Source organism: Sinohyriopsis cumingii, chromosome 17, assembly GCF_028554795.1.
Source record: "Sinohyriopsis cumingii isolate HCF-2022 chromosome 17, ASM2855479v2, whole genome shotgun sequence".
In the NCBI taxonomy this organism is placed as follows: Eukaryota; Metazoa; Mollusca; class Bivalvia; order Unionida; family Unionidae; genus Sinohyriopsis; species Sinohyriopsis cumingii.
In genome coordinates, this window is record NC_142977.1 from 46,813,176 (window position 1) to 46,832,406 (window position 19,231).

Genomic DNA, 19,231 nt, shown 5'->3' on the forward strand with positions numbered 1-19,231 from the left:
TAAATCAAATTGAAAGGACTTGTAAGCCACTGCGTAGTAAATCAGACTGAATATCCCACTTGATGATAGAAGACTTATAATTCACTGCGTAAATCAAATTGCATAACACAGTTCAGACTGATTTAGGGTCGCAGACAGAGAGAGAGAGAGAGAGAGAGAGTATCACATCACCGTTCTTTTACTTTTAAGATCCGGAAAGTAAAATCACTTCCGAAATAACATCCAATTATTTGTTCCAGGCGACTGCCAAACGCTTTTTATAATTGCAAAATCTTCTGTCTCTTGTGTCAAGACATTTGAACTTCTTACACACACGACCGGGATTAAAACCTTCATATGTTCTGAGGCTTGGTGAGGAAACTATTAAAATATTGTCTAATATTTCAGTAATTTTGCACGAGATAAACATAAATAAAGATCATGTTTATCTAATGATGACAAAGGCCGACATATTGTTCAACAAACTCCTCAAAATGACATGCAGTGATTAAAAATTACATTCTGACCCATCGGATATCACGATTGTACCGTATTTAACGCTAAAACAAGATATTATCAAATGCACTATGTTGCTATAAAATGGGCTAATCAAACATAATGTACAATGTTATTCAACAGACTTGAAAACAGGCAAAAGATTTATTTGGATTAAATAACCGTCAAGAATTTAAGCATATATGTGAACAAAACAAATTCTAAGCCGTTCTTAAAATGTAAGGAATGACCTTTTTTTAAATTAAGATTTAGAAAGCATAGCGTTAAACTTGTATTTGGATAAAGATATGAAAATGTGGTCTAAATTTGATTGAATGTTTCGATAGACATAGAATTAGTAATGATTCAGCGCAGTTCTCAATTTTTTTTAAAAAAAATTAAATTTTCCTTACGGGTCCTTCACACTTTCTTTCTATAGTAGTTATAGCGTGTTTGTACACCGTTGTATGAATTCTATACTTCCTAATACAAGCATAAACATAAAAAGTGTGAGCACACACTAACATTTATTTCACTGGTTTTCCGGTGTTAAATGGATTGTCATGTTTCTGCTGCTTAGTAGCAAGCCAGCAATTCCGCCTGTCAGCAGTTTTAGACCTAGACGAATTTCATTACCCAGCACCGCTAATTTCCGAACTGCGGTTGGTAAATACATCAACAATCTGCTAGCTTGGGGCCTTATGTCCCAGAACTTGATCATAATTAGTATTAGTGAATAACTAGAGAAGCATGCGTCGGTATGGGACTTGACTGAGTAAAATATGTGCTTACGCTGACGCAGTAGGAGTAATTACGTTTGAAATTACTGGTAATATGTGTTATCGTTATCTATGTTTTTCTATACATCTGCCATATTTTCAAGAATTTTAATGTACTCTTGTTATACAACCATTATGGTCATCATCATCACCGTTTGAAATGAATGCATTCTGTCCAGCCGTCTCGGGTTTAGTGTCAATCAAAAATAGGTGGAACGATCAGTCGATTTCGTTCATTAACTATGTCATTCAGATTGTCTGAAATTTTTGCACAGGGATGGGAGTTGAAAGAAAAGGTATTTCCTGATTTTCACCTCTGGTAATCCATATTAAACAAAGAAATGTTTATATCCAAAGGGATTATGGAACCCACAAGTTTCTTTATTTTGATCACTGAATGAATCAGTGGAGCTGGTTTGGGTTGGAGTGCACTCAGTTAAGCATTACTTACGATGTACATCTCATAGATTACTGGCTATGCGCAGATACGTTTCACTTCCCAAACTTCAAAGTAGATGATTGATATATATATATATATATATATATATATATATATATATATATATATATATATATATATATATATATATATATATATAAAGCCAACACACACATATATCTGATTAAAATTTAAAATCAGTTCTCCACTGTCCTACGTGAAGATCAGACAGCGACTGCTTAGGGGCCAATATCTGGAGACCTCTGTTATTATTATAATAGCTAATTGTATCAGCCAATCAAAGGAAGTCTTATATTTTCACCGTTTGGGAGTCTGAGCAGTATGGCTGAAGAGCATCAATGTATGACGAACGATTTGATTCACTTTCAGGTTTCGGATTTCCATTGGCCAATTCGAAGGTCAGCAGAACATGACCACTAGTAAGATCTTCACGTAGGACAGCGGAGTTCTGATTTTAATCCGATTGATATACACTGTGAATATTGAACATCAACCAACTTTGCCGTGTACCTTCGCCATTTTCAGCGGTGTTCCAAAATATTTAAGAGTAACTGTAGGCACCAAATATTGTTTTCTACTATTGCATATTGTCATTTTAGTGGTACAAATGAAAGAAAATGAAATCGCAACCATCTATTGCTTCTGAATAATTAACGTGTATTTCTTCCACAGAACAGTATTCATTAGTACAAATGCCTCGCAACCCCCGCTTCCCGCCCGTTCAATAAAATGTAAAAATCGTAGATACCATAAGTGAACAAATGTACATTTCACTTTCTCAACCTCAGATCGTACGTAGTCATACTTTCCATGTTAAACTTACAAAGTATCCTTTTTAGGTCAATTGCCTCTACCAGTTTCGACCGATGTACAATGCACCACTGTTACACGCTATTGGTTAGTTGGCATTACAAATTAAGTGAGGCAACACATGAAATCCGATAGATGTCGCTAGGACAAAGCACTAAAATATATGTCGATCCGCCAAGGTGCATATATTGTTATCATATCGGAACCTTGGCTAGCGAAAATGTCAAAAGATAACAAGATGCAAGTTTCCACAACTATTCCCGATATGTAATTGATAAATTCTACAAAGGTAAAACAAGTGATCTAATTCTTCGTCATTATACAAAAGCCTCTGCAGTTGCCTTTTCGTCCTTTGTTCCTTGAATTTAGTAGACACAAATTAAAATAACAATTATTGCTTCATTCTGTTTCCATTTTACACAGCAGGTTTAAACGACCTTAAGATCTTCGTTTCCTCGTAAGTCTACATTCAAACACAATACTGCCTTATGGCCTTTGTTTGAACCTTTCACACATATTCTGCCTCAAGTCAGAAGTATGTACATTTCACACACAATAATGTCATAAGTATGAATATTAAAAAAACAATACTGTCACAAGTTTGTATATTTCACTCAAAATACTGCCTAAATGTACATGTCTGTACATTTCGTACATACTATTGCTTAATGACGTAAGACTGCAAATTTCACACACAATACTTTCCCAACCGGTGATCCTTGTTAATAAAGGAAATGTGGATATCGTTTTGAACTGCCACCAAGAACATTGTTGTCTCGCCATAAAAGTTCTTAATGTCACAGTGAATAGATGAGATATCATCACTAGCAGCAACTCAAATAAATACTTTGGACAATTGGAACCACATTATTTCTTTCTTTTGTTTTCATTATAAAGTTGCAGGAGTACAACAAAATTAAATATGCAGATATTTGATTGATTGCTGAAGCGTTTCCAGTGTTGAATTCAAAATCTGTCACATTGTAAAATGCTATTCATCTCACATTTACCTGAATGTTCGTCCGCTAAACATTTATCAATTTGGGAAGTATCACTACGATGACCTTCCTGTCTTTTTTTTAGAGATTCGAAGGTTTTCGACTCGTATCGGAAAGAGACGAGAATGTTCTGAATGGATCACGTTGCTGTTAGTGATGACACGCCGTTTAGTCATTGTGACGACAATTAAATTATTACGACTTCAAATCAACCACGGGCTTGAGGACATTTGAAAATGGCCATTAATTACATCAGTGTTGTTGTTTTCTTCGAACATGTGATGAAGAAAACTGAGAACGTTCCGATTGGACATGTCTCCCGATCAGTAAGAATATACTTGCGCCTTATTGCTGATGACTGGAAAAATACATTAGAAATACTACAGTAGATATCATTGCATTCATAGAGGGCCACAAATGGATAATAATTTAACATTGTATTTATGAAACTCGTTGCATAATTTACATTATTAAACGAATTTAATAAATTTGATATTAAAGCATTACCCATTTGAGACTATGTTTATCACGAAGTTTCTATTTTAAAGGAAAAAGGAATGAAAGAAAAAGAAATAATAATGTCATTCATCCTGACTTAGGTGCGAGTAAAAATTAGTCCCTGGGTATTTTTGCGCTCTTCTATAAATAGTAAACTTAACTAGTTTTATTTCTACCAATTATCATTCAAAAAGAGCAAATGTCTTTCCGATTAAAAAAATCTTTGTCTCAAAGAGCACAACCTTTCAACACAGAATGTATATGCAAGTTCAGTAAGATGTCACGTACTTTTAGTTCGGTTACCGTTACTGGAATGTTGAACAGCGATAGTGCGTCACTATCAGTTTACTTTTAAGCAATCAGCTTCTTGGATATGTGAAGGGACGATTTCGGGTGTAGATGTTCCAGATTTACAATAATGCATTTGTGACCGGTTATTTCCATTATTCGATTTGCAACAGTAGACTATAGTAAATATAGACAAATTCGGAATTCTAACACAGGATGATAAGATTTATTTTACGGCTTAAACTTGTTGTGGTTGGGTAACGTTCTTTCAACGTTCAGCCAATCAGAAAAAGATAATACTACACAAGAATTTCTTCGGCATATGTTCATCAATCAGAATCGCATAAAGTGATATTTGATATGTTGTCATATCAAAAATATGAAACTGCACATTCTTTATGTTAAGTGTACCAACTATGTGATAAACGTATTTATGAAATGACGTTATGTGAACATAACTGAACTTAACTGAAATGTCTTATTCTTAGGCGAAACGTTCCCAGGTTTTGTGATTCAAGCATGAACTTATTGAAAACTATTCTTCTACTGAACTTTTCTAAATCGTTCCTTAAAATTATCATATCGCTTTTGACACGGTTCTATTTTACCAAGAGTCTTTAGCGAGTGAATGAGTTATCAGGCAATTTACGGAGATTATCCCCCCATTTTACCCATTATCACTCAATCGAAGTTTTTCTGAAATGGATTTTGGTAGAAAAACAACAAAATATTCCGAATGATTTCTGATGTGCATCTCGCTCTGCATGGACATTTTCACTTCACGAACTTCGCCAGAAATAAATTTTAAAACATTCGACAACTTGTTATAGCTAGTTTGACATTGTAACTTTTATAAGTTCACTTTCAGAAGTTAATAAAGAATATAATGTATTTTTTGCCTTTTAAGTACATTTCCCCAGAACAGAGATAGAATAAATTTTCATCGGTTGTCTTCTTTGGACAGCACATAGTTGTCATAATAGTAAAAAAAATGTCTTATAAGAGTATGCTAACTCGCTTTTGTAACTTGTACTTATTAACAAGCATATTGTTTTGCCAGGTGATTTCAGCGGTGCTCCAAAATTCCGGATTGGAACGTCTGACGAAATAACAATACATTTACAAGAGTTATTCTACCGCTTGAAAACACTACTATATCTTTATCCAAAAGCACGGAAAAGAAACGCAGCTGCAGACTGTCGTGTTCAAGAATATATCGAGTTACTATATTATGACCCACTTCCTTTGGCTAGCCTTTCACAAGGGAGCGACTTGATATCCAAATGTCGAGGGTTCGATAACCGCCCGGGTCGGCTGTATTGATGTGTTTTTGGAAAAGGCAATTAGCTACAATTTCTTTGGTAAGATAGGGGCCATAATGTATTAAAAGTGCCGAAAAATGACCAAAAACAAAAGATTTAAAAGCATCAACGAGCCTTCATATTGTATGCATATTGATTCTCACGTTAGCCTTTTTGAATCTACAAACTGCGTTGTCAATTCCTATTACAGGGGCGGATGTTGAACTGTTTCTTCCCGTTTTATACGATAAAGCAAAATGCTCTTCACATGTAGTGATAGGTTGGCAGTAGCAACCTATATACAGCCCCGAAAGTGTAGGCGTCTAGGAACATGAAGCACTTACTAACCAGCTGACCCGGTCCTTTTGATGTGTGTGTGTGTGTGTGTGTGTGTGTGTGTGCCTGACTGCGAGACAGACGAAGCGGGTTCGATAACTATTGTAATCCCACCTGTCGCTATCAGTCGTAGACCAGGCTCCTTGACAAACGCTCCCTACTTAACAGGTGCGCTCTGATAGCGTGTGTATGTGTGTGATTTAGATTTTTTTAACGTAGCTTTAACAATTTTTCAGTCATATCGCTACGATGTCTGCATTGTGGCAGTTTATAGTGAAGTCTAGCACCTGGGCATCATGCCGCACACATGTAGCATCATGTTCCACCCAGTCACATTATCCTGACACCAGGCGGACAAGTACTAACATTAATCTCTTAATGCTGAGCGCCTAGAGAGGCAGCTGCTAGTACCATCTTTATAAGTATTTGGTATGACTCGGCCGGGGTTCGAACCCGCGACCTCCTGCATCCGAGACGAACGTTCTAACCACTAGGTCCGCTGTGATGATATCATGTAGTTGTCAATTGAACGTTTGATAAAGTAACTGCTGTGCTCAATCCCAAATGACAGTATATTTCTGACATTCGGTGTGTCAATTATTAAAGAGGTCAGATAATTAAGGAATTATATGCCTTCCCTTTCAGTAAACGGAACATACGATAATCGCTATCTATTAATTGAAAATATGCTGTATCTCCTACATTTGTTGGAATCTTTCATTGAGATCACATCAGTATGTGATAATCTAGCCACGCATCTCATTATCTTCTTGTTACATTCAGTCTTACTAGTTCCAATCCTCATGGTGTATTTTCTGTCACGTCCGAGATAAAATGGCATTGACAGCTGATTTGAATGAATTGTAAAGTACTTATGGATTTGCATGAATGCGATAAATATCTTATATTTTATTAATATATGAACACATTTGTTTCACACAGTGTTTTTCTCCATTTTATATTCTTTATATTTGTTCAGCTATATATCTTGAGTGGACTCAGAAAGCTCCAGCTGTTGTAGCATCACGTAATTCCGGAAACGGTGCTTAGAACAGAAAGCCATAAGAAATTGCTCTCATGTTTGTTTGTTTGTTTTCCCCTTAAATTTCATGCTTTCATTTGGTGCAAGGGAAGACTGGCCTGTTATTGGGATAAACCCGTCAGTCTCATTCTATAAAAAAACGTGTCCAAGACAGTAGATCGAGAACCAAATATATTTTGTATATATTAAATTCATTGTCCTTTGTCTAAAAATGGTTTTGTGTCATTCATTGCACATGATTGCCTACCTTGTTATATGGGATATATGTGAAATGCGCATAAACAGGTTATCCACCTTTGCCACTTTAACATTTCAACAACGCCTGCATATTGGGGTTGTCTGATATAATGAATAATTTACTTTAAACACATTGATACATACAGTAACAGTCTCTAAATTTATTTGTCGAAAGTAAAGCAATCAACCCACTACTAATGTTATTGTCTGACAAACTTTGATGCCATACATTTACCACGTACACTACCTTATTTCAAAGATTCTCAGTTTTGTGCCTTTATTCTTTTTATAAACTTTGCAAAAAAATTCAGATCATTGCATTTTATCTTGCACCATATTGTCATAGGTATTTATTTTTATTCTGAAGGGATTCTTTTCCTAAAAATCTGTGTACGTTTGTTACTCTGGCCATTGTTCAAACGTTTACTCTGCACTGTATAGTCGTGACTGTTCTGATGTACTATTAAACACTAACTATATGTTTATATTTCCCTCTCTCCCTCATCACTACACCCATCGATCCATCCAAACATCCATCCATCTATTGATCCATACCTCCATATATACCTACCTACCTACCTGCGCACACACACACACACACAGTTACATACATACATACATACATAGATACATGCATACATACATACATACATACATACATACGCCTTCCAATCATGGCATGGCGCGGCTGATGAAATGTAAGAGTTGAAGAATTGTAACATTACAGAAAATATGCGACCGAATTTCTTGCCAACTGAAAATCTCCAAATAACGAAAGGTGCCAAGCTCTGATTTACCTAGGGTTTGCCATCATTGCTGGCGCAACTGACATAGCTCGACACTAAAGAAAAGATGATGCTCATAAACAACTCGGACATCGGCATCCTTCATCTTAAGAATACCACAGCCGTGAACGTGACGGTCTAGAGACTGGCGATACGGCCTCTGAAACAATAATATTGGATACAAACGACGGTGGTGAAGACAGAACTTGTGTCTACTTGGATTTTGTTTCAGCATTATCAGCGGCAAGAATGCTAGTGTAATCTCTGTCAGATGGGAACATAAATTGGTCGTTCATGGTACGAGGAGGAAATACCTTCGCAACATAGGGATCCACCCCGATATCCCACCCCACCCTCACCCCACCATAGTGTCGCCATTTTGTAGATTCTTACGCATCACTGTGTCGCAGTATACTTGTCCATAACTAGCAGTTAATTAATTAATTAATTAATTAATTAATTAATTAATTAATTAATAATGATAACAATAATAATAATAATAATAATAATAATAATAATAACACTCTATATTATTCATATTGTAGGCCACTTGGCCAAAAATACATACATTTTAGTATGCGGTACATCATTTCATGGTTTAAGTATGTACATGGTATAATATTACTAATTACATACATTGTTCACTTTATAGTTCATGACTATTTATACATGATGGAATGCCTAGATATAGTCTAAGCGCTGAGTCGGTTCTTACAGCTGTCAAGTTTAATACATACCTAGTTAGCTGACAAAATAGGGCATCCTAGTACTTCTGTAATTTTCAATGCTTTACAAATAAACGCTAAATTTGTCATTAAGAGATTTCAATTATTCATTACATTTCTGTAATATTCAAAAGGTATATACTTTCTCTTTTGTTCAGCATAAGCACGATATGTCATGATAAAGTGATTCCTGTTTCCTATTTCTACGTCACATATCAGACATATCCTATTTTCGAATGGAATTTTATTCATACCTTCCGCTATGATGCTTTAATTCGTAAATTTCCTGTTTTTAATCAATACATTAGGTTACCTAAATATGAATCCCCTTGGTCATCTAAATATGAATCCCCTTGGTCATCTAAATATGAATACCCTTGGTCATCTAAATATTTTGGCGGCGAGAAGTTACCTTTAGGGCACTTATACAAACGTCATCTATCCATTCCGTCAATAGCATTTGTCAGTGCTTACATGACACTATTTTTAAATCATGTCTAAAACAGTCGTTCGTAGTTACCCTCTGTCTTAACGAAACGCTATCAAATTCGTATTTTAGTAATATGGTAGTGTTGTTTTTTTTTCCACATCATTTGCCCAAAACTTACAGATTGCACCCCATGTCAATTAGAAATTGTAACATTGTCTTGGAATGCTGCTAATTGACATATCTGAAATCCGAAACCAATACTTACGAATTCAAATATATCGAACGTTTTCCGAGTACATTCTTCTAAATCCATGATATATTTTAAAATTTAATAAAAAACAGAAACCTATGATGTGTTTCTTGGCAGACCCAGTATAAGTTTACAAAATTTAATGTGCACTTTTTCTCTGTCAGGTACATTATGGAAGCCCCATATTTCGGATCAATAGTTGAAACAGGCAACATGTTTGTTTCAGACATGTAATGCACAGTAAGTAAAGGTAATTTACTAAATTTAGATCAACTATTTTGTCAGTGGATGTAAAGCGCTTGCTGCCTGACAGGCCAGACATTTCTCGTCGAAAAGTATTTTTTTATTCTGGGTAAAGCAGAAAGAGGTGAGATAGCAGTGATCCGTAACGGAGAGCGCTTTAGACCATTCGGCCACTGGGGCCGTTCAAATACTATATTGAACAGCGTAAGAAATTGGTCCACCATCTCTCTGTACCAGAGCCTAATAATAATTTGCTCTCCGATCATCTTACTTTACATGGAACGTTAATAACAGTTTATTTTAGTTGTCCCAAATATATATTTAATACACGAAACGCTTTACATAATTACGGAGTATTCACAATTTCGTTTCTCTGCGCAATAAATTTCAAGTAATTTTAATTTTAACAAATAAAGACATGATTATCTTAACTTTTAGCGCATAAACTACTCATTTGTGTTATGTACTTGTGCCAATTTCTACCACGATCATTAATTGATATTTACTTGACTAATGTTCTCTCTCTCTCTCTCTCTCTCTCTCTCTCTCTCATCGTGCCTGAATCATCATGTATCTTTTCTTATACTTGTATGAAATCATATTAATTTACTGCCGCTATCCATGCAAATTTCATATCGATTGTAGGGGATGGGCTAAGTCAAGTCGTAAGAGCTTGTAGCACGACACCATTTGCAGATACGTATGGCAATAAAATACTTTGACCAAAATTGCACTCTTCCAGACGTTAATACTACTTAATGGACCAGAGTACCCCTTCTCTCTCTCTCTCTCTCTCTCTCTCTCTCTCTCTCTCTCTCTCTCTCTATATATATATATATATATATATATATATCCTGTTTAATATTATTACCTGTCAGACTTGCATACGTTAATTATTTTCTTCTGTACTTCAGACAGTTTGCAGACAATCGTATATGCCCCACAAGGTAAATCGGTAATAAAGACGGATATGTTTCGCTGGCATAAGATGTATTGCTTATTATGTTCGAGAAGCATGTAAGGTTGCTAGTCTCAATTCGTACCCTGATGGTTCTCCGACTAAGTGACCATAGTAGTTTGACGTTAGATGATGTTAAAAGTTATCGGGATTGAACTATATACATCAAGCGTATCCAATCAGCTGCCTGCGGGCCGCACGCAGCCCAGTCCTTCATCTTGTGTGGCCCGCTTCCGTATAAGTAGCGCTTTTGAAAATATGCATTTTAATTAATACGCATAATTAGTGATAAGGGACTATTTTTGCTCACGAGGACCGCATTTGATTTGTTTTGCCACCGAGCCATAACAGGGTCTAAGGAATATAATAAACTCAAAGACTTCCGACGCCATCTTTGCTTCCCTTCGGTAAATTTTTAGTGGAAGATAATTCGTTATAAAAATTGTGGCTTTCGCATTTTAATGTTTAAATCCGACGATTATACTACATTCTGATAACTCCTGTACAAATTTATATTGTTAAATGCCAGTCTAAGAAACTCGCCTTTATAGTTCGCCCACATCTCACGTCTGTCCACTTGAGTTCAAGTGTCGGCTCAACCGTACGTTTGTAAGAAAGCCTGTCAGTAGCTTTCCAGTGGATCGCTGGTTCATCCCGGGTTCTTCCTCCACCATACATATTGACCACCATGTTTAGCCTATCGTGTGCTGAAAAATGGCTTTAAACCCAGGAAACTCCAGTCTCTTCATATCGTGATACGTATCTATTCAATACAAGGTGGAACTGAAGATTCCATATGCACGGGATTCGTCTCCTCTGACTGGTCTATAGTTGTACATACAATTAATGGGGCCCCGAGTGGCCGAGTGGTATAACGCGCTCTCCGTTACGGATCACTGTCATCTCACCTCTGTCTGCGTGGGTTCGAATCTCAGATTCAGCCAATGTGGGTATGTGAGAAAGCTTGCCAGTAGCTTCTCGTGGGTCGGTGGTTCTTTCTGGGGTTTTCTTGGGTTCTTCCTCCACCATTAATACTGGCCGCCATATATAGCCTATCGTGTGCTGAAAAATGGCGTTAAACCCTACAACAACAACAACAACATACAATTAATAACTTGTAATATACCAGTTAAATCATCGTAATTCGATGCAGATGTAAACTTCTGTTCTCTTGTCTGGATACATGTCACCGTATATCTGACGACAGTGTTAGAGACGGCCTGGCAACAATCAGGTTAGAAATTATAAATTGATAAATGAAATGCCAAATGTTTACACATTTTTGTTAACCGTGATGTTTGTCGTTGTTAAAATTGGTGGGTGGTACTGCCGGGAGAATGGGGGAGGGGGAAGGGGCACCGTAATACATTTGAAGACACAGGGTTACAATGTATTTCACCTCAGTTAGGAGAAGATACAATACACAACTAGAAATGTGTCCACAGAATATTAATTCCATGCCAGCTGATTCAAACATGATAAGAGTGGTGTGCTCACCAAGACACAAACTAAAATAAGTTGCATGACCATAGAACCGACTATGCACGGGAAACTGACCTGGACGCAAAGTTTACCAAAAACAGTAAAACTTGAAATATAGGTCATACGGACCTACTTTTGGTGTAAGAGCGTTGCACTCACTAAGAGGCATCCGCCTACAAAGTTGTATGACTCCACAGACAAAACTACATAAGAAACATACTTTATTGCGAAACCTGAGACATACTAACAAGGGTACTACCTGCCGGAGGATGAAAACAAATAAATGAATGATAAAATCTAAGTGGGGCACTCAGTCTTATTGAGATATAATATTACAAAAGAACAAAAGCAAACTCAAATATAACAGACGCAAAAGAAATCAGTTCGGGTTCAAATGTTAATGCACGTGTAACTCAAAATGAGCAATAACACATTGCTCTGAAACCAAAACAAAAGCTTTTGGCGTCTTGCATACTTGTTCGCAACAGAAGCATTGTTTTCAGTATTGTTGTGCCTTACCTCTCAACGGAGGCTTCGAGGATGAGAACTTGTCAATTGGCGCCCACGTTCTCAATTATACGAACTACATGTGTTAATCCTATAATTATAATGCACACACAATCCGAACTAGAAGACTGTGATGGGGTCGGTTTTCGGTAGAGGAAATAAAGTATTGATTTTCTTCGTTTATTTCTTAATTTTGTATGTGACTAAGATTGAAAATATGGGCTTATAGCCACTTTATCTATCGATGTCTTTTTGTCTGTATGTACTACGTGCAATGCATGCGTGGATGAATGGATGTGTAGGTGAATGTTAGAATGAATGGGTGGATGGGTGGATGAATAAAGGGATCAAAGTGTAGCTAGTTAGGCCATTCATCAGTTCAGGAAATATAAAAAGCTACATTATACAATAGCGAAATATATTTTACCTTTCACGTACCAGCCTTCTAATATTATATACTTCTCGTGGGTCGGTAGATCTTCCCTGGGTTTTCCAGGGTTCTTCCTCCACCCGTTATACTGGCCGCCATGTATAGCGTATTTTGTGCTGAAAATGGCGTTAAACCCTAGAACAACAATAATATTATATACAACTATGATTGCCTTATTGTGGGATTCCTATTTCCTATTTTACTGTTTCTTGTTTTTGTTTTGTTGCTTTTGTGCTTTTTTTTGTTGGTCTTTTGGGGGGTGGGGTGGGGTCTTGGAGGTGGGGTGGGGTTGTTGTTGCTGCTAAACAAGACTTTAAAGATTCAAAGAATAACAGCCTTCGGTACAGCCAACTGGCTTCATTTTCCATTCCTCCTGTGAAACTGCCATTTTTCGCAAAGCCGTTAAAATTGTAAAACAATATCAAATTAAATATAACCTAACAAAGAAATAAAACCGTTAACAATGTATGCTTGTATGTCCCATTTTGGTTCTTCAGTTATCCGGTATATTAATGTTTAGAGTCGATAAAATAGGACATGTGAGCTAATGTTTTTTTTTTTAATGACAAAACAGTTTTCACTCTAATTAACAGTTTTCTATGTCATTATATACCCACAAATATAAATGAAGCCACATTGTACATAAATAAGTTTGCAAAAGTGGTGTAAATTACAAAACATTATATGAATGAAATGTGACGGGAACATCTATATTTGAGCTGGTTGAACATGGGTTTCTTAACCCACTGGTTGCGGGATCTATACATGCTAAGTCTAACCCTTGTCAACTGCCTTAGTGTATCGAGAAATGTAATTTGCTCCAATTTCCATCAGCAATCCTTAACAAGTGCCATCAGAAACCATCCAACATGCGTGAAAGTAATTATTTTTAAAAAAAATAATGTAAATTAACCATATATTTGTAAATTGATGGTAGATACTGCGACATAACTAAAAGTTTCAGCTTTCAAACAAGCTTACTGTGTAACTATCTGACGAGTCTACTGTGTAACTTCTTGCAATATATACATCAAAAACACATTTCAACCTATGATGTATATTCTAAAGTTGCTAAATATCTGTTCGTACTGTATAATATTCGGATTCTTTCCCGTTTTATTACAATACCTTACCTCCAATAATTTTCTGTCGATCCGAAGACTGAGTATGGTGTACAACATTGTTCCTAGTTTCTTCCGCTTTGTAGTTCTTCATAGTAATTCTTAGCAACGTTTGTTCACCCCGGTATCAAAGTATTAGACAGCAGGCATCACTCCAAGCATATACTGATATATTTGAAGGGGGCTTGGCTGTAAGCCTACGTTGAAGATGTTATTGAACACAGGAGAGTAGCAAAGGCTTTCGAATAGCGGTCAATAATTTCTTAATCCATCGTTAAAAACCGTCGCGAGATAACGAAGACATCGGCGTTAAGCTTGCAAGGAAGGAGTTTACCATGCCCATCCTGGTTAATGCGTTTTGATGTATTAATCCGCCATTCTCCTGATGTTGCTTGGGATACTTATGTCAGCTCTTGCAAAGAGTGTTATCCATCTATGCTACAAAGGACTTCTTATGCTTAGCTTCCGATATTTGCTTAACAATTAGTCAAAGAAGCTAGCAATAAACAAAACGTCAAATGCATCTATCGTTGTACTCATGTACCAGCTTACCTGGCCACTTACGGACCTATCAAAATACGTGTCTTTTTACATGCAAGTGGACATAAATACAAACTAATTTTCGGAACACACACATATACACACATAAACACACACACACACACACACACACACACAAACACACATACACACACACACACACACAAAGATTAGATTAGGATGAGTTTAAACTGAAAGAAAGCTGCTTGGTTTTACACAAGATCATGTCTCTGGGGTCAACATTTTGTGACAGACTAAATTGATATTTGATTGCGTTGTGTGTTCTGCACATACATTGGGAGGATCACACACCTCTGTCACGTGACGTACATTTGGAGGACCACAGCACACACGTTTGGACACTTGTAGTACATTGACTTTGAAAGGACTTAGTAGACTCATCACCTGGCCAAATGTAAAATTTCAAATCTATTTTGTTGAAAATGTGGATTATTTTATTGATTTATATTTCAAAGGTTTCAAATGTGGATTATTTTATTGATTTATATTTCAAAGGTTTCCTGCTGTAGTACATACAGAAGCTAAAAAATATAAAACAAATATACAAGTATATTGACTTTTTGTGTTTTGCTATACTTTAGCATAAGCCATAGTGCCATAGTGCTAAGGAAATATACACATTTAAAAACATAATGATATAAATATTGTCTTTTGCTCTCACAATTTTCGATTTTTTAAATAATAATAATACTAATAACAAAACAATAATAATAATAATAATAATAATAGAGCAAGAAAGCAGTATACAATGTCAAAACAATATATTTCCGTAAATTCACATATCTGATTTAAATATCATAGACACCATATCATAGCTGCTTTCAAGTTAAATTATGTCATTTTTTATTTTTGTATAAAATCATCTGTTCCTAAACATTTTTTTCCCCTTATTTCCTCTTAAAGCACACAGCCAGTTATTTTCTCGGATTATTAGTAGTTATAAAAATTATTCTTAAGTAGATATCCAGTCTGGAAATGTTACAATGCAACCTAAACTTTACTTTAGGTTACAGCGGAAAGAGAAATTAAGCCCTGCATTCATTTTTTGTACCTTTGCAACATCTTATAAACTACTTTTCTGTGTCACGTCTGTCGATTTCTTTGACATGCATATTCTATTTCTTAATATGGTGTGGATATCCCAATCATTTTGTCCTGCAAAATGATGATTGAAGAAAGCACTTCAGGCACTTAAGGTGAATCCGCTATCAAGGGACGCAAGCATACGTTACACGTCAAATACGACATCCCCTTGTTTTGTACCTCTTTAGTTGTACAGGCTGACTGATATATATGCAAAGTTTCTACGTTATGTGGAGTTTTTGTCAGCTGAGGATATACGGACGGATAATGACAAAGTTCGAATTTGTTCTTAATTAAAATTTATGCACTGTTCAATCTCTCATTTCAGTCGCATTCCTGGCTTTGTTGCTTAAACGCGCTTTTCGAAATGTCAATTGTGTTTGAAAACATTGCGATCTGGTGCGATAATTTAAAGACAAATAAGATGAAAACGAGGGATATATTGATTTTCTGCGCCACTTCTACAGATTTATTTCACATACGTATTTTATTTCCTAAATGCCGATAAAAGCAAAGACGATCTGAAAAGCTACGAGGCAACTTTAATTTTTACACCTAATCCTTTAGTTTGAAGCGGAATGTGACCACGCCCTCTAACAAAAGCCCTAAATATAGGAGCTGAACAAGCACGCATATTAGTATAAAAGCAGATTTTGTGTGTGTGTGTGTGTATACAGACAGACAGAGACAGACAGAGAGAGGGGGTTCTGTGTTGTCGGACACGATATGTTTTGTCTTATTTTGAGCAAACGTTATAATGCAAAACTTGACAGTGGTTATTTGCATGCGTTTACAAGTGAGGGGGTAAACGTTCCAATATTCAAAGGAGGAATCATTCTGAATCCAGACAGTATCGAGGTATTACCCCAATGAGTTGAGTTTCAAATTTATTTATATGGGTATTTTCAATCCAAGGTTAGTGAATGGATAAATACATAGGATAAAATTAGTGATAGTCAGTTTGGATTTAAGAAATGATTAATATAATAACCATCCTCCGTATTGTTCTAAATATGTATATCAGCTGGAGGTCGCGGATTCGAACCCGGGCCAAGTCATACCAAAGATTTCAAAAAATGGTACTAACAACTGTCTGGCAACGTTCAGCATTAAGAGGTTAGTGTTAGAAGTGGTCGACCTTGTGTCAGGATAACGGGACTGGGTGGAACATGATACGACATGTTTGTGGCATGATGCCCCAGTGCTACACTTCACTATAAAATGCCACAATGCAGACATCATAGCGATATGACTGAAAAATTGTTAAAGCTACGCTAAAAATCCAACACACTTTGAAGACTTTGCAAAGGTTTGCTGATTGTTTTACAAATTGATTATTATATAAATTATACCTATCTGGAATGAGGGGGGATACATTGAACGTTTACACATATGTGGCCGATTCTGAAATGGGTGTCAAATTTAAAAAAAATAATAAAAGGATCCGATGATGGATTGATTAATAAACTTGTTTTCTTTAAAGCACGGATACCAGACGTTGTACGTACTTCGTAATCGGATTTCTGAAACACTTATAAAATTTCATAAATTAACAGCGATCTATTTTCTCAAACACTCGTAAAATTTACTCTGGGCCCGTACAGTCAAGCTTTTGATTGCTATTTTCAATCAACATTAAACAAAAGAAGGTGATTTTCTAAAGCAAGGAAAGAAACAGATCAAACGTATGAAACAACTCGACAGCTGTATGTCAGCTGGTACATTTTGGAGCTCCTAAATTATAAAATTGCCGAGCAGTCAGTATTTCAAAATGTAAAAGAATAATTTCAAATTGCTACCTTTGTAACGTTTTTAGAAGAAATATTCAAACTTAGGCAAATAATGCTAGGTAATTTGGTTGATTATGAACAGAAACCTTAATGGATATAATACCTCCGCAGGAAAACGTTATTACGTTAAAATAAATTATGTGTCAAAGTAATCGCTCCACTGTACATGATTGAGGAAGCAGTATGCACCGACAGCACCAAGAAGGAACATGAAACCTCTGAGTTTTTCAAACGTGAAGATTTATAGAATTTACAAATGTAAAACCCGCACATTAAAAGTGTTAAAAAAATGCATGAAATATAGATTTGTATTGCTAGCAAAAACAGAAGGAAAAAAGAAAGAACCTATAAAAACATCAAAGATAAACAAGAACATGGTCCACTTGAAACACTTGATAAGGTGTCTACCATGTACAAAATATCCAAATATTGTTTTAAAAAAAACCTGACATAACAAAAGGATGAAAAGAGATAACGTAAAAATATGAAGTTGGTCTGTGAGATTTTTAATGCAAAAGAGGTAAAAATCGCATAGATATTGATTCAATCCTGATTACATTTAATCTTTTTGTCTTTCAAATATGGTATTGCAGTACGCAAATATTCGAACTTTTGAACATTTCTCCTCAACAAATATGTATCATTATTTTAACTCATCCACACAACTTTCAGTGAAAATGAATTTGCACACCGATTGAATATGTTGTAAGCACAGATACAACTTTCTTTGTTTGTTTATATATATATATATATATATATATATATATATATATATATATATATATATATATATATATATATATATATATATATATGCAAACCATCAAGTTTGTAAAGTTCCTGAAAGAATTTATATCCCTAAAATACAAAGTGAAAATTTAAAAGAACTCAAATTTTTCGGAATTAAATCCCAATTAATCCTAAAATTTGTATCACAAGCTCAAATATAGAAAGTTCCAGCTGAACTTCAAATAAATTCCAATATTGAATGTGTTGATGTGCATGAAATCTCCAACATCCTAATGTGTCAACGGCCAAAGTATGATGACGTACTAACAGTCATTTGATATATCACAATAATATAATCCGTAAATGTTCTTTTTTGATTTCACTATAGTTCCAAATTAATGTTCCAGTCCAAGAATAGTATTGATAAGCACTTTATATTTCCAGTGAATGATAATTTGAATAAATAATTCCACCCAAATGAAAACTGAAAACAAATTGGGCAAGCTTTTGATATTGATATAGAATATTATGTTGCAAGAGTCGTTGATAAAACTGTGTCGCTAATCTTTAAGGCGTTTATAGCAAATATTGCTAAATTCGTCACCAGAATTTTACTAGTATCATTTTGTATAAAAGACCTAAATTGTTCTAAAGTTGGATTTTTTTTTATACAGAGGTGGGTAAATATTTTCTTCGTATTTCTCCATATAGCGGACAAGATTTAATAAAATAGAATTCATTTTCGATGTTAAGGTCACAAATTGGACACAATCTCTCCTCATTGCACATATTTTCATTTCTTACCGTGTTACCTCTGATTGACAAGTTCCCCGCTCTAAGCGTAGTTATTATATAACAAAAATCTCAATCTCACAACAATTCTATTTGCAATGACCTTTAGAAACGCATTCTTT

General features: G+C 35.5%; 1 protein-coding gene across 1 annotated transcript in view; it reads right to left on the bottom strand.

The window, feature by feature from the left end:
* Window positions 1-14,591, bottom strand: part of LOC149778543 (band 7 protein AGAP004871-like) — a 69,189-nt gene extending 54,598 nt beyond the window's left edge. The window contains exon 1 of the mRNA XM_089939442.1: window positions 14,167-14,591. Within this exon, the coding sequence (XP_089795568.1) occupies window positions 14,167-14,248 (82 nt within the window). The 5' untranslated portion in view covers window positions 14,249-14,591. The remainder of the gene's footprint in view (window positions 1-14,166) is intronic.
* Between the last annotated feature and the right edge of the window lie 4,640 nt (window positions 14,592-19,231).